Raw genomic sequence first — 17298 nt, forward strand, 5'->3', positions numbered from 1 at the left:
CCGGTCGGAGCGCCGGGAGGAGGGCGGCGAGCCCGCCGCGGCTCCGCTCTCCCCGGCGGCCGGAGCACCGGGAGGAGGGCGGCGAGCCCGGCCGGGGCTCCGCTCTCCCCGGGGACCAGAGTGCCGCGGGGAGGGCGGCGAGCCCAGTCGTGGCCCCGATCTTGGGCTGGAGCGCCACACTGTGCCGCCCCCCTCCAGGTGCCGCCCCAAGCACATGTTTAGTGGGCTGGTGCCTGGAGCTGGCCCTGACAAGGAGCAATGGTCTCAAGTTGCAGTGAGGGAGGTCGGATATTAGGAAAAACTATTTCACTAGGAGGGTGGTGAAGCACTAGAATGGGTTACCTAGGGAGGTGGTGGAATCTCCATCCTTAGAGGTTTTTAAGGCGCGTCTTGACAAAGCCCTGGCTGGGATGATTTAGTTGGGGTTGGTCCTGCTTTGAGCAGGGGGTTGGACTGGATGACCTCCTGAGGTCTCTTCCAACCCTAATGTTCTATGATCCTATGACAGGTCATCTATGACCCTCAGTATAGCAATTCCTATCTTCCTGTAAAAAGAAAGAGATTAAACAGCTAGGCCCCCAGTCACAAAGACTGAATCAAGAAATTTAGCTGTGTGGTATCCAGAACTCATGGAACAGAACTTCTCAACTTAAAAGTGCAGATTAAGATCCAGATTCTTCCTGTATGCACTTTATAAGAAGTCTGCTCTCGGCTACCAAAATGTCAATAATGAAAACTCAGCATGGGATATAAAATCAAGCTGGGTTCTTTCTGGCTTCTGCCTCACCAGTAATAAGATTCTGCAATCAGAACTTCATTAATAATTCTGTTTATGATACATGAGACAGAAAAGAATACAACGCTATCTGCCAGACCAGAATTTGTTTTTTTCAGGCTAATGGGAGGAAAAATAAAATAAAATAGTTGAAATCATTATTTTTGTCAGAAAACTAAATTGATGAGTCTTAATACCAAATAGCTAAACTGTAAATTCATAGAAGGAGTTTCTCTATTCCAAGGGATATATTTGGTGAAATGGAATTTTTATGTAGAAAGAGAGGATCTGTTTTTCCTACGCACTAGTACAATAATAGATTTGTATGAAATTTATGGAAACTTTTTCACAACATTTCTTGCAATTTTTTAACCATTCTGTGTTTCATGATTTTGCATACCAATTTTTAAAAAATTGTTCTTGAAATTTCAGGAGACTGGTCATTTTTCACATTGAAGCATGCCTAAAATTGAGTAAATTAAGCCACTTTTGGTTGAAACTTCACATTTGCATATGGTTAACCTAACATGCATATATGTGTGTGTGTAGCCGGTAGGCTGTATATTTGTTGTGATTGGACTGAGCAAAGGGCTGAGATCCAACATCTGAGTTCCATTCCCATCTCACCTAAAGATTGGCTGCATCGTACCACAGTAGTTTGACACTTTGAACTTTGTTCTGTTAAAAGAACACTTGTAGAGTTCTAATTCTCTAAATTGATTTGGAGTTTGATAAAGCACATGTAATTCATCTAAATACCTTAAAATAACTGGAGCTGCTAAATATATCAACTTAAATTAGTAAATTAAGTAACTGTAAACTGACTTTGGGAAAAACAGCAAAATTCTAGTAAATGAATTAATTTCTGTAATTACAAATATATCCAGTGCGTGACCTGTATTTTAGAGTTAAATCTTTGTTAGTCAACAGCAAAAGGTTAATTTAAAAAAAAATCTAGTTGTTCTGTGGAGACTTCACTGGACATGTCAGCAGGATGGCAAACACCATATTGAATTCTTCCCTATGCAGTGATTGGATATGGGTCTGGGAGAGAGAGGAGCTGCACAACTCACATCTGGAGCCTTGAGTAGTTACAGATGCACAGCAGGAAAGCCCATCCCTTACTTCCTGCTGACAGTTGTCCCCATACTGGATGATGGGAATGCCACATTAAGGATGAGGGGATGAGGGGAAAGCAGTGGACGTGTTATTCCTTGACTTTAGCAAAGCTTTTGATACCGTCTCCCACAGTATTCTTGCCGCCAAGTTAAAGAAGTATGGGCTGGACGAATGGAGTATAAGGTGGATAGAAAGCTGGCTCAACGTCAGGCTGAATGGGTAGTCATCAATGACTCCATGTCTAGCTGGCAGCCGGTATCAAGCGGAGTGCCCCAAGGGTCGGTCCTGGGGCCGGTTTTGTTCAATATCTTAATTAATGATCTAGAGGATGGTGTGGACTGCACCCTCAGCAAGTTTGCAGATGACACTAAACTGGGAGGAGTGGTAGATACACTGAAGGGTAGGGATAAGATACAGTGGGACCTAGACAAATTAGAGGACTGGGCAAAAAGAAATCCGATGAGGTTCAACAAGGACAAGTGCAGAGTCCTGCACTTAGGACGGAAGAATCCCATGCACTGCTACAGACTAGGGACCAAATGGCTAGGCAGCAGTTCTGCAGAAAAGGACCTAGGGGTTACAGTGGACGAGAAGCTGGATATGATTCAACAGTGTGCCCTTGTTGCCAAGAAGGTTAACGGCATTTTGGGCTGGATAAGTAGGGGCATTGCCAGCAGATCTAGGGATGTGATCATTCCCCTCTATTCGGCACTGGCGAGGCCTCATCTGGAGTACTGTGTCCAGTTTTGGTCCCCACACTACAAGAAAGATGTGGAAAAATTGGAAATAGCCCTGCAGAGGGCAACAACAATGATTAGGGGGCTGGAGCACATGACTTATGAGGAAAGGCTGGGGGAACTGGGATTGTTTAGTCTGCAGAAGAGAAGAATGAGGGGGGATTTGATAGCTGCTTTCAACTACCTGAAAGGGGGTTCCAAAGAGGATTGATCTAGATTGTTCCAGAAGACAGAACAAGGAGCAATGGTCTCAAGTTGTAGTGGGGAAGGTTTAGGTTGGATATCAGGAAAAACTTTTTCACTAGGAGGGTGGTGAAGCACTGGAATGGGTTACCTAGGGAGGTGGTGGAATCTCCTTCCTTAGAGGTTTTTAAGGTCAGGCTTGACAAAGTCCTGGCTGGGATGATTTAGTTGGGGATTGGTCCTGCTTTGAGCTGGGGGTTGGACTAGATGACCTCCTGAGGTCCCTTCCAACCTGATATTCTATAATTCTAAGCAGAGGGTAGCTAGAGAAAAGCCCACATCTGCTCACCTGCAGAAAGGTCGATAACCGGCAACAGGCAATTTGGTTGATGTTTTTGTTCCACAAACGCCAATATTCCTTTAATTAACCACCATGGCTTTATGTGGATCAACAACAACAGAAAACAATTAATAAAAAAATAATCAGATCAGCCCAGTGAGATAGCTCTTTATTTGTATATCTCACATTATTCTTGGCTCAGTCTCCAGCTCAGATGTATTTCTAAAAGTGGTAAATCTTCAAACTCTGCCACACAGATTGTTCCAGACATTAATGACACAGTAAACGTGCAGTCCTGCACTTTCTGACACTATATGTACCACAGTTGGTTCTTGAACAATCAGCTGCCATATAGTATGGCTGCTGGCAGTTGTGCTTCTGCCTGACAGGGTGGAGCAAGCGCAAGCTCATGCTGAGCATGTAGATGAAAGGTAGGCTCAAGAAGCCTCCTTGATACATGGCCTCAGGTAGGTCCTGAGGAACAGGGAGTAGCCAGAGATAACCTAGGCCATTTTTCTTTTGGCTACTATTGTATTTGTTAATGTTTAAAAAATGCAAGAGGCTGAATGCTCCTTCTGCTTACACTGGCCGAGAAGAGCAAAAGCTCAGGCTATGGGAGATGGAGGATGGAAGAGGCGAGGAGGCGTATGGCTCCAGTACATGTTTCTAATCTCTCCAGAGCCTGTGGAAGGCATCACAGGCATCTTATTAAGGTAGGGCAGGAAAATGTTGATGGGTAAAAGGTTGTTCCTCTTCTAACCAGGTAGATTTCCAACAGGAAATCCACACAGAAGTTAATGCTTTTCCAAGCAGTTTTAATTCCCCTTCAATATCGTTAGCCCCATCCCAGGAAGTAGAAATGCATGCAGGGATTTGGGGTTTTTTTGTACCTTTTGCTTTTTACACGCACAAACAAAACCTTATTATGAAAGAACCACACAGGCACACTGAGATCCTAATAACCATATTTACTAATTATATACAACGTGCAAGGCCTGGCTACATATATACATTGGCTTCTCAGGCAAGGTTCGATGGCATCTGAAACATAGAAGACAGTGAGGGTCAAAGCTAATTAAAGGAATACTGCCCAATTCCTATACATTAAAGGAAGGCAGCATGATTCCCAGGGACCAGGAGTTGCCTTGGAAATGCCACAGGCTTGTACCCAGGGAATTGGCTCCCAGAACTACTATCCTTCCAGTTCATGGGGCTATAGCCTGTTTTCCTGCAGTGCTCTAGGTTCTGCTGCATCACTAACCACAAATGAGTTCAGAAACCACTTCAGAGGTGAGAGAGAAGGGAATACCATGAAGTGAACTATGCAGCATTTCTAGCTAATGTTTCTTCCTCCCATGGGTTTTCCACTAAGAGGGAATGATTAGGAGCTAGTAATCAAAATAAGTTAAATTACCACAGTAAAACGGCCCCATCCAGCCCACTGTATTCTTCTGATTCTTCCTGGCAACCAGACCATTTGATTCCAATGTACAAAAAGCAAAGAGAAAGGCTAGGAGTCAGAAGGTCTTGCAAGGACCTAGCTCAGTCTAAAATGTATTTGGTAAAAATTAAAGGAAATGTTTAGAAAAGGTGCTAAGTTTTAGATATTAACATAGTTAATGTTCAAGTGTCTGTGCAGCAGGATAGGTTATAGTATATGAAGTCTGAGTAGGTTTTTTGTGGTTACCTGCAATTTAACTTTCAATTGTGTGCACGCGCATGGGCATTCTGCTGTAAATTCTACAACCATTTAGGTTTTTGTTTTATTCACAAGACAACACATTGTGGAATCTAAATTTGTAATAAGGTCCTCCCCTTGGAAATTTGGCATAGCTGACAGTAATAAATCATTCAGCCATTCACCTCATAAGTCCTCTGGAGCGTCATGTATCTTCAAATTGCAATGTGTGTACATAACACTGAAAATATAATGAAGCTATAACACAAACAAATCCCTGAGGAGATGTTCTACATGAAAATTTACAAAAGAAGTGCTAAGATAGTGCTAAAGGTAGCACTAAAATAGCCTTTAAGGAAAGGAATGTCACTTGATAACTTAAAAATAACCTCTAGTGAACGGCATTATTAGAGCAGGTGAGAAAGTTGCAGAATCATTTTGTTATGGTTTTCATGTATTACTTGCATACATCAAGAAAACTGTAAAACTGAGACAAACGAAACTCTTGACTATGCCCATATAACTGCCATTTCCTCAGATGGTGTTGCATGCATGCACCCAAAGTTAGAAAGATTTTTTTGTCTAAAAGATTTAAGTTATGATAAAACAAGTCGGGCCAAGATCAAGTTTGAAATTTAGCTATGGGCCTGAACCTTCTGATGTTCAAATCTTATTCAGTGCAAAGTGAAGAGTTGTTACTCGAAATAAGATAGTGGCACAGAATACAGCTTAATTGCTTTCTGGAGCTGCCCCCAACAGTTATTATGCCTCCAAACTGAAGAAAGGACTAGGATGATTTCTCTGCCTGTCAAGAGTTGGCCATCTTCTCTGGATATTGATAAAACTGGGGTGTCAAACTCATTTGGCAGCGAGAACCAAACTCCATTTTTGATTACGGTCCATGGGCGGAGGTATACATTTAAAACTACACACTACCTTCAGCAAGATAGCAATGGGAGGTTTACACAAAGATCCAGGGTAAAATATGGACTTTATGTTCTATATAAACTATTATTTGTTTGTTGAGTAACGTATTGTCACATTCAATTTCTCTGGGAAAATCTGCTTCCTTGTAGAACTGCTACAATTTTGTCCATTATTTCTCTTTCTTTCCCATCCTATTTTTCTGTTCTCTCCCTATTTCCACCTATCTGTGGGCTTAACTCCCACCTCCTCTCCCATTCCATTCACTAAAATGATCATCAATAAAGCAGTTCATGTTGACAATATAGCATTATCATTGGACTTTAAAGTTGACACTCCAGTGAGATTAATATAGACAGGGGAGTTAACAAATCTAAGTAATTGTTTCAGGCTGTCTACAGACTCAAAGACATTTCAGCACTAGTAACATTTGGAAGATTCCTTTTTATTTTTAATGACAAGTTAGATTCTACACAATCTGAATACATCAAATGGGCTGAATCTGGCTCACAAGCTGTATGTCCTAAAGCATTTTTTGCCCAGGATTTACATATCCATCAAGTTCATAAAAATACTCGAAAGTTCATTTTTTAAAAATGGAATGGAATCAATTGCACTATCTTTTCCCCCCCCAAAACATTTGCCTTGTGGGAGGAAAATACCTCCATGCCCACCATACTTGGTTCCAAATCCTGTTTCAAATTGGACAAGATGAATACTCTTCTACACTACCAATATACTTCCCAGGAAAAAAAAAGTATGTATCACATAAATGTGTTTATCAAATGGTGTTACCTCTCTACTTATTTTATAGATATGATAGGAAAATGATATTTAAAAGGAAAAAGAAAATCATAGCTTTCCCAGTCCTTCACTCCTATCTACAGAGTACATTCCCTGAGATACAGGATTTATCAAAGTGTAGCGCCCTTTTTAAAAAATATTGACAGCACATCACTGATGATGAATGATCTGTTTCATGAAGAGGGAGTACTCTGTGAAAAATACATTTTTAATGCCTTTTTCATCCTATCATCCTAAAAAGAATCTTTTCCCCAAAACTTTTCATGCATATGAGTGCAGGTGAATGAATAGGAGAGAATAAACACACTCCTTACTACGGATTGCATTTAAAAAAAAAAATTAAGTAACTATGTGAGCCTGGCCAGAAGAAAATTGTCCTTTTGGAAGGGAACACCAGTTAGAGTAGGACTGAAATTGGATTCATTACTAAGCACTCATGAGTCACACAGTCAGAATGTTCAATGTGCTGAACATTCCCTTCCTTTAGAAGGCAAATCCCACCTCAGGGGATAAACAACTGGGTTTTTTTTGTTTGTTTGTTTTTTTGTTAAACCATTCAACTTTTATTTTTGGGTACAGAGGCAATCAGGAATGTGCCTTTAGCAAATTTTAAAAACGATTTAGAAAGTCATAAACCATGTTTGTAGGAACCCGAGGTATTTGCATACACACACAATACCTAGCATGATGATATTATGAGTTAGCTTTCACATTCCTTACTTTCTTTTCTAAAAAATCTCACTAAAACTTGACTTTTACCATATTAAGGAGAAAAGCCTGTGATGAGAGTCAGATACAGTAAACCAAATGCCATGCTTGTCCTTTTAAACATCACTTACCACATTTGGATCATGTTTGTAATTACATTTCTGCAGCAGCATAATGTTAATTGAGATGTGCCATCTCCCATCTCTGGGGTGTTCATATTAACAACAGGATTCCTGCCAACCTCCCACAATGATGGCAGCATTTATAGACAAAATTACACACAATACAATCCAGTTGGAACTACCATGCAGCTGAATAATACAAGAAAAAAATAGCCTTAGTCTAATGACACAGTCTATTTCTGAATTATGAGGCAAAGTTACTACCATGCTATTTCTCATAAACTCAGACATCAGAGATGATGGAGATCAGTTCTCCATCTAGTTCACAACTGCCCTTAGCAGCACCATTTACACACTGATCTCTCTAAAAGGAAGTTTTAATCTTTGGCTTGGAAAATAAACAGGAGTAGTTATGATATAGCCTATATCTGAACTGCACATCTCATAATACAGTAGGTTCTCTTCTCAAATATATGTTACATTATTTTTATAACCATCTCATCATAGCAGACTGATGTGAATATCTGCTCCTTGTTAAACTGTAATTATGACTGCAAACAGAGATGCTGGTGCTTGAGCTCCAGCGGTATAACTCTACATGGGGCATTTCATGACAAAAACTTCTGCCATGAATGCTGAAGCGAAAACACATATATATGCTAATATCAAAAGCAAACCTCGGCTTCCAGTACCTGTTCTGGAAAACCTGAACAACCTGACAGAAATTAGAAACAAACTGGTGCCTCTCCACAAGGTTCAAGTATAATAGATATGCACTGAAGCAGTACTTACAACTAGAGAATATCAACGGGCAAGAATGTTCATCCATTGGGAAATTATGTAGCTGCAGCTGGCATTCTGCATTGATGGTGAGTCTGTGGAAAAACCAGGTAATTGTCACTATAAATCAGCACAACAAAAAGTTAAAGGAACATGGTAGGGTAATCATTGGTAATTGTCCAAGACACAATTGGGAAATTTTGAAGCATTGCTACAGAATTAAATGCTAGGAAATGGGTGATATGGCTGTGCATGCATGCATGGAAACAGAGCTTTATGCAGTGTTGTATGGGTTTTGCTTGGTATTTCATTGTAAACTTAATAGCCCGATCAGTGATAGTCTTTCTCCCATGTTAGGCGACCATTTTTAAACTAGTTACTATCTACACTTCTTATCAAAGAACTTTTAAAATACATGTAACAAAGATATGCCCAATTAACATAGGCCAGCACAAATGTTTGCAAAAATATCTACCACATTTTAAAATGATGTTTAAAAAGGTTTACTAACACAGGGCACACTACAAATAAGGCCAGTTCTTAAATTACCATTAAGACAGGGGGACTATGAAGTCAGTCTATATATTTGACTAGATCATATCATATATTAGTTTTATTTGAAAGCTATTTTCAAGTAATGGACACTATATTAATTTCACTGCTGAGTTTGCCCAGGAAATGACAAATTTTAGGAAAACTAATTAAAAGGTAAACAAACTAGATTTGAGAAGGTCTAGATGCCTTAAATTTGGACTGACAGCCAGAGAAATGTCTATCGTCTTTAAGCTCAGTTGTAAGTAAATTAGTTCTCTCTGCCCAGGAGTTTTGATTGTACAACAGGACAGGATTCCAAGGTTGCATGCCCGAAAGTGGCCAGAGAAGAGGAGGATCTGGCACAAACTTGTACCCTGATTCTTGAATTTAGAAATTTTGTCAACTCAAGGCTGTTCTTTCTGAGACATCCACAGTGAAGAAATTGGAGGTACTACAGCTGTCTCTTACCTACAGTTCTGTAGAGTCAATAGTCAATAGTCTGCAACAATAAAGACTGCCTACTTGTTGCTGAGTTTTCTGTCCTAGCTTGTGAACATTCAGGTTTATAGAGTTCTTCATACACAGAGGAAAGGTTAAGTGGTAAAACTGGAAACAGAACTCCTTGCATACATGTAAAATGCTCAGTTAAGCAAAGGAGGGCTGTAACTGGGTCAGCTGGGTACTAATCACCCCGTGACGTGGCTCGGCAGCATCCTCCCATCAGGCTTTCCTCTCTTCAGGGCTCCCAGTTAAACTCCACAGGCCATTCTGGCAGGGATTTCTTTATTTTCCAAAAACAGTGAATCAAAATTACAATAAAATTAGGGAATTACCCTGCCTGCCTTCATCTCTGCCCTCAGGGGTATCTTTTCCTGTCTCTGGCAATCCTCCTTCTCTGCAGTTCCTGCTATTCTGTCATCTCCCTAGCTGGAGCTTAGCCTTCTGGCTCTGGCTTCTAGGCCCTAAACCCTCTCTCAATCAGGTTCTCCTACAGGAGCCTTCTGCTTACTGCAGCTCTTCTCTGCCATAGATTCCTCTTCCTGTCCTCTGCTCTCATCTCTATAGACAACAGCTGCCCTCTATCAGGCCCCATTGAAAGGCAGTTAATGAGACTCAGGTGGACTGCACCAGTTCCCTCTTAAAGAGCCCAGTCTACCCTTTGACACGGGCCAAATGTTTTTCTGATTAACAGCGTATGGTAAGATATTTTTGCAGTCCATGGGACAGATGGTGGTGTTCTCAGAGACACCTATAAAACTCCATTACTTCAGTGAGGTTTCACAGGCATAAGTAACAGTGCACAATTTGGCACAAAATATGGCACCAAAAATTGGTAGATAAAAGGGGGGTGCATACAAAACTAACCAAATGAGCATCTTCTCACATTCATCAAGGTCCTGTTTGAAAGCCCACTGAAGTGACTGAGAGACTTTCCATGTACTTCAGTGGGCTTTGGATAAAGCCTCAAAAAAGGAGGATACTGAAAGAACATGTAGGATTCAGCTACACAGCAATTAAACACCTGCAGCTGGCCTGGGTCAGCTGACTTGAACTTGTGGGGATCAAGCTGTAAAATTGCTGTGTGAACATTCGGGCTTGGGCTAGACCCTGGCCTCTGGGATACCATGAGGGGGGAGGGTCCCAGAGCCTGGGCTCTAGCCCGAGCCCGAACATCTATATAGCAATTTTTAGCTCCGCAGCCAGATCCCAAGTAAAGCTGACCAAGGCCAGCCACAGCAGTACCACCAGTCTTTTATTCCAGTGTAGACATACCCTCAGTGGTAGTTTCCAGCTGTTGTATTCCCTTCTTGTTTGACAGTCTGTAAATAGGGACACTTGTCATTGAAGCTCAGCTTCCATATGCAAGTATCATCAGCGTGACGATGCACTGAGAAGGTTGAATACAATCAGTGCAGCAACTGTGTAGCACAGAAGATATATTTTACAGATAGATTGTTTGCTGTATAGGGAATCTTGTTTATTGTGGAATTCCACTTTTGAACAGTTCAGCTCCTCCACGGAATAAAAGCAATTTTTCTTTATTTGAATGCACCCTTTTAATGCAAATATATACTTTATGGTATTGTCTTGCTTAGATAAACTCTAACATATTTCTTCCAGTAGTTCCCCTTTTTGACAAAACATATGATGTGCTATCTTCCAGGGTGACTTGTATATAGAAACTGGCATTAAAACATGCACCTAAACATGAGCATACTAGCAGAGGAAGAATCTCTAAATATATATTTTGCATCTTTTTTCCTCTGCAGAACTCAAAGCATTTTCACAGATTGGTAGAATGAGACACAGAGTAATTAATTGACTTGCCCAAGATTACATAATAAGAAAATGACACAGACAGAAATAAAATCCAGGTCTTCCAATGTCCAATTCAGTGCTCTAAACAGTGGATCAATCTGTCTCCAGAGGCTCTGTTTGGTTCAAATACACACCCAGGTGTATACCTGAATCTAATCTGAGCTAATCTGCCCTCCAAAGTAGAGCTGGCTGGGAAATGTTTTTTCCCTTCCCTCTGAAAAATTTCAACAAAATTGTTTTTTTCTTATTATTTGCAGAAGTTTTTCTTTGATTTTTTTTTTATGAGGTAGGGAATCTAAAAATTAAAACTGAAAATGTTTGGTTTACTTGGAACAGCAACCCAAAAGATGTACGTGTGTTTTTTTATGAAAACACAAAACAATTGACCAAAAAATGACATTTCATGCAAACTTCTGTTTTGTCAAAAAGCCATTTTTCATCAAAAATATTTTGATTTTTTCCCTAGCTCTACGGTAAGCCAAGTCAGGAAGTTTTATAGAAACTATTTCTCTTGCAAGATTTCTGGGATTACATGCTTCTGGCTGGATTACAAACATTGAGAGAGGAACCTTTCTTGTAGAAAGAACAGGAGTACTTGTGGCACCTTAGAGACTAACAAATTTATTAGAGCATAAGCTTTCGTGGACTACAGCCCACTTCTTGTATGCATCCGAAAAGCTTGAAAGCTCTAAGGTGCCACAAGTACTCCTGTTCTTTTTGCGGATACAGATTAACACCGCTGCTACTCTGAAACCTTTCTTGTAGAATTTTTGACACTTCTGCTTTCGGTTCCTGAATATGGAAGTGAAGAAAGGCACAAAAAGTTTTAAAAAGAATAAGCAAGCTTTTTTAACCTAAAAAATGGTTTAGTTTGGTGCTTAGTTTGAATTTTGGACAAATATTCATGTCATTTGTTTTAAACAGCATCAATTTGCCTGTCCCTAAAACAGATTCGAATATAAGTTAGAAAACAGTTAAAAAACCCAAACCAAAACATCTAAAAATACTCTGCAGAAAAAGAGACCAAATACTTTCAGCCACACTCCTATTTCCTACCTTAAAGTATACAAGATTTTCCCATCATTCCATATTCTCAGAAGCTGATTGGGTGTAGTGATCCAATGAGCTTCTGCTGTTTTAGAATTTCGGAAGATAGTGTCTGGTATCCATATCAATCCAACCATATTGCTGTTTAGAGTCAGTATTTTCATGGTGCTGTTGAAACGAAGGCGGCTGTCTGTCCATGTCTGAGCAAAAAATATATCAATTTGGTATTCCTGTAATAAAAGCACAACATAAAAACTGAAGTTGGTTCCAAGCATTCCACTTATATTTGGTCTTTGATAGGATATAGTTAAAGGGCTGGAGCCTCAGTCAGTGTAACTCGACATAGCTCTATTAAAATCAATGGATCTATGTTGATTTACACCAGCTAAAGAGCTGGTCTTTTAAAGTTTTTTTGTTTGTTTGTTTTCATTCTCAGAATTAGTTTACTTTAGGGGGAAAAAATAGAACATGATCTCCTGCATTGGCCTTTTGGCTTAGCATTCTCTGCCCCATCACACAGTCTTGACCATTCTTCTCTGTGAAGTCAGGGAAGTCACAACTGGACGATATACCTTCAGTGGCTTCCCTGCCTCAGTGTGAAAACAGAGGCTTTAAGGAGCTGCTATCTGATGAAACAGCTGTTTGAGATTCAGGTAGCATTAGACAAATATGGCTAGTGATTAAATAAGTCAGCTGAAGAATGACAAATTGTGTGGAACATGGCAGCCACACACACACACATATTAATTGTTCTGTTGCATGTATAGCCTACAGCAGAAACATGCCATGATCATAGATTCTAATTTATTTTTCTTTACAGATACCTGATGTATTTCAAATGCCAAGCGCCAGAACTCTCTTAAACTGCCATTAATATGCTAATCCAGTTGCTACAATCTTATCTTTTTTATAGTTACATTTTATTGCCATGTTTCTGTTAATAAGTAGTCATAATAAGGGTGATAAAATAGAAGTTACACACACACATAAGTATGAGCATGTGTATATATTATTACATACAAAAAACTTTGTTAACAGATAGATATTTAAGTTTCAAAATCCAGTACTTAAAATACCAATTCCACATCTGCCAGTACAACCTTCATTATGCATCCTGATGCATCCAACCTATGCACTGAATGATGGGAGGATCTTGTGGGAAAAAATGTGATTATATAAAGACTTTATCATAATGCATAAGCATAAATGGGCAGAATTAAGGGTTCCTGGTCAATATGGCAGTTCCTTGCTTGAGCCTTTGTCCAGCCTAATTTTCATTTAATGTAGGTTTTTTGCATGAAGGTTCCTTGGTGATTTTTTTTAAAAGGAAAAAAGTACAAATCAATTCTATTATGCACCACTGTAACAACTTATCATGTATTATTAGCAGGTTTTGTGCCATGAATTTATCCTAGTATTCTAACTGTATTCTAGGAGCCATCTGGTTACCCTGCATTATTCCTATAATTACCATCTTTTGCAGGCCATCCTTCCAGAATTGATGTTATAACACTATTTATTGTTATTCATTGACACTATTAGCCGAGAAACACGCTCTGGGACTCTCACCTTTCCATGATGAATGATCGATGGATATGTAAGAATTCTTAGCATGTATAGGAATAGCAGGTAATATATCACCTTATGACTCGCAGCATAGCTACTAACAGTCCCTAGAACCTTTCCCTTTAGCCTTTCTAGCTGTGATTTTTCTTTTTAATTAGCTTTATTTTCAGGGGTAGGACAAGAGATTTGACACTGAAGGGGACTTATTTTCATCTTGGTGTGCAGGGAATTGCACATCTCTGTACATTGAGACAAGGAAGTATATCAAAGTATCTAGCTCATACTGATTGTTATTTCTATTTTTAAATACAAGGGAAGTGCTCAGAAATTACAGGGATGAGGGAAATGGTCATAAAACTACCCACCTATATATATTTATAAATGTTCAAAAATTATTGTTTCCTCACTTTGCCATTATTGCACAGAGTGGATTATTCACATTATGTTCTACTATTTGCCCCATCTCTGCCAGCTCCTCATTGCAACACCCTGGAGAAGAGAGGCTTGTGTGTATTTACCTGATACAGAATGGAATATGCTAGACATGGCCACATGTCTAGCAGTTTTCTCTAACTGCTGAGCTAGTGGAACTGTTCCTTTAGCTTGCAAGCGGAGACCAGTATTTACGGAGCCAAAGGCTATGATGCCACATATATACAGCTGGCTAATGAGCATGGTGTATTTATAAACAACAATGGATTGATGCAAGATGTTCATATTTGAAATTATTTGATAGGAAAAGAATGCTTATTTTGATTGCCAAATTATTTCTAAATTTAGGAGCAGCTGTAATTCTCTTTTGGGATATTGTACACACTTAGGATTTTGCTTATTCAAAAGGAAAGACAGCCCTGAACTGTTTAATTAATGTCCACCATACTTTCCCCAACACACACATTCCTTCATTTTAAGTATTCCAGGAGGTAAGGTAGTCCAGTTGGCGTTTCCTGTTAAGTACTACATTTAGAACTGCCCCTAGAGGTTATTCAAAATACAACTGGTAAAGCGTAAGACCGGGATGAGCAGATGCAACTCCATTTACTTGAATGGGTTGTTTAAACCAGGGCTGAATTTAAGCTTGTGTGCATATATAACTGCATTGGATCCTCTAGTAATAAAACATGGCCTATTGTTTTAAATGTGTCTCTCTGTCCTATGCTCAGCGTGAAATGATTTATTTAAGCAGTATCACACAACAACTCAGTAAACAGCATTTCCCCCCTCCCCTGCGCCACATCTTTCCTAACAATTTAGCTCTGTTTAAAAGTAACACATTACAGATGCAATGTACTATATTCAATAATAAGGGATAAACAGATATTTACATTTGATATCTGAACTGTAATTTCCCCTTTTTCTTCATCCATTAATCCCTTTAAAAAAGGATGCTAGATCAGTTCAGCCTTCACATTAATCATTGTAATTACCTCAGCCTTCATCCAAATGGTGAATGGGGTTGCTATTTAGGTATTCCATTTTTAAGCTAGAGAAAGAGAGGTCAACTTTGAAAGCTGGGTGTATAAAATTAGGCTCCTTTGCCCAGATCCTCAAAAGGTATTTACTTGCCTAATTCTCGTTGATTTCAATGGGAGTTGACAATCTGGGCCCTAAATTTTAATATATAGGCACTTACACATAAGTGGCTTGATTTTCATAGGTGCTGAGTGTGTCTCTCCCAGCAGTCAATAGACAACATGGCATTGCAGTGTGGAGGAAGGGTGCAACAGCCTCTGAACCATTTAAACCCCACATAGGGACTGTGCAATGAATCTGCTGAGTGTGCACTCACAGGTGATACTTGCCTATCCATTCCATGCCACAGGAAGGGTCTCCATGCTAGCTTCAAGTAGGAGTAAGTATTTGGGCCATAATGTATGAAAAGACAAGGATCACTTTCAATTAACTGGTTTTACCTTTTAGAGGAATACATAGGCCAATTGTTTTATAGAGATAATACTAGCATTTATGGTATTTAGGCAAGAAATAATCTTTATCTTAAGTTCTATGTAAAATCTTCTGCCTAGAAAATCTTAATGAGAACAGGTTTCTTTGCTAACACAAAGAATACTTGATGAATGAAGAATTAGAAAGCAGAGAAACCAATCTCACCAATTATGGCTAGAGACACATCAATTTTCTAAACACATTTCTGAGATGTTACCTATGCAAAAAAATAATAATCACAGATATACATAAACTTATATATGACATTATATACAGTAGGCCTGCTCCTGATTACTTATTTATGAATTATGGAAGTAGTTTGTACCCCGGGGTGTTAGAGGCCTGTGGGGCTAGAGAATGGGAGGAGGTTCTTGAATTCTTCTCTCTGGCACTGATAGGATAGAGATGCAGGCCCAGATCCTCAATGGTATTTATGCTTCTAATTTACATTTAAATCAAGGGAAGTTAGGAGCCTAAATATCTTTGAGAATCATCATAGATATCACTGTAGTAGGTTGATTAATGTGCCTTTCCACCTAGCTGCAATAGGACCATGACGATAAAGGGAGGGGAGATATGGTGGTTGTAGAAAGAGTAGATATATGTCTGGTGTGGGGAGGGAGAGTGAGGGATTGACACCATAGGGTATTAGATGCTCTAATGTGTGAGACAGGGAATTATTGTAAAGTATTTTGTGGGTAGGTGGATTGGAAAAAGGAATTGCACATATTTAACTTATTTACAAATCAGACCAAACATCTGTTTTTCTTCTCATTCTCAAAGGAGACATGGAGAGGAACTCTGAAAAACACTGCATGTTATTGAATGCCCTTGCTCCTGACTTGGGCAAATCCAAGACCACCAATCGTCCATTTGCAATGCTTGGTTTCACTCAAAAATTGCATGGAAGCATCTAGAAAGACAATATGTGATCTATCTTGTCAAACACAGAGAAAAAAAAGTGTAACAGTTTTAAGCAAAATACTAAAAACAAGACAGCTGTCACAGCTAGTCATTCCTGAGGGTCCCTTTTTGAGTATCCAGTGCAACAGCTGTCTGTCTGAGGTACTTATATGGCCCCCATCACTGTAGTTTCTGAGCGCCTCACAAGTTTTAGTGTATTTCTACTAACAACATCCCTGTGAGGTTGAGAAGTGCTATGTGAATGGGCCTAAAGGGGTTAATGAGAGCTAGTGGGCACAATAAGCATTGCACCACTACACATGCACTAGGCGTCAAACCTGGTGGGAGGAGCTAAAAGGGCTGAACCCGGCAGTCCAGGCCTAATTAGGAAGGAGAGCAGATCTCTGGCACTCACTCAGTGAGAGGAGCCTGGTGGGACTCAGGGAGCTGAGCGGGCTACTGGCAAGTAGAGGCTCCCTGAAGGAAGGTAGGTCTAGAACGGGGATCCCAAGGCAGTTGGGAAGGAGCAGCAGGAAGTGAGTTTGACCAGGACTCTGCGAGGAGGGGCCTGCAGGGAGCACGGAATCTCCTGCTGAGTCAGGGTCTGCCCTGCAAGGGAAGTGGAGAAAACTCTCCCCAGGCGGAACCAACTGGTTAGCAGGAACTGCAGCTATGCAATGAGTGAGTGGAACAGGCTGAGAAAGAATGGGGCTGATACCCTAGGAGTGCAGGAAGAGGCTGAGGCAAAATCCCAAGAAAGGCAAGATAGGACGTGGTCCAGGGAGGTAGTCAGAGGTCTGGGTAATCAGGCCTTG

The 17298-nt window shown here is 40.1% G+C and overlaps 1 protein-coding gene across 1 annotated transcript in view; it reads right to left on the reverse strand.

The window, feature by feature from the left end:
• Positions 1-17298, reverse strand: part of GABRG3 (gamma-aminobutyric acid type A receptor subunit gamma3) — a 526844-nt gene that overhangs the window by 232255 nt on the left and 277291 nt on the right. Inside the window, exons 4-5 of the mRNA XM_034757916.1 lie at positions 12080-12300; positions 8183-8265 (exon numbers count right to left, since the gene is read on the reverse strand). Of these exons, the coding sequence (XP_034613807.1) occupies positions 8183-8265; positions 12080-12300 (304 nt within the window). The remainder of the gene's footprint in view (positions 1-8182; positions 8266-12079; positions 12301-17298) is intronic.

Source organism: Trachemys scripta, chromosome 1 (genome assembly GCF_013100865.1).
Source record: "Trachemys scripta elegans isolate TJP31775 chromosome 1, CAS_Tse_1.0, whole genome shotgun sequence".
NCBI lineage: Eukaryota > Metazoa > Chordata > Testudines > Emydidae > Trachemys > Trachemys scripta.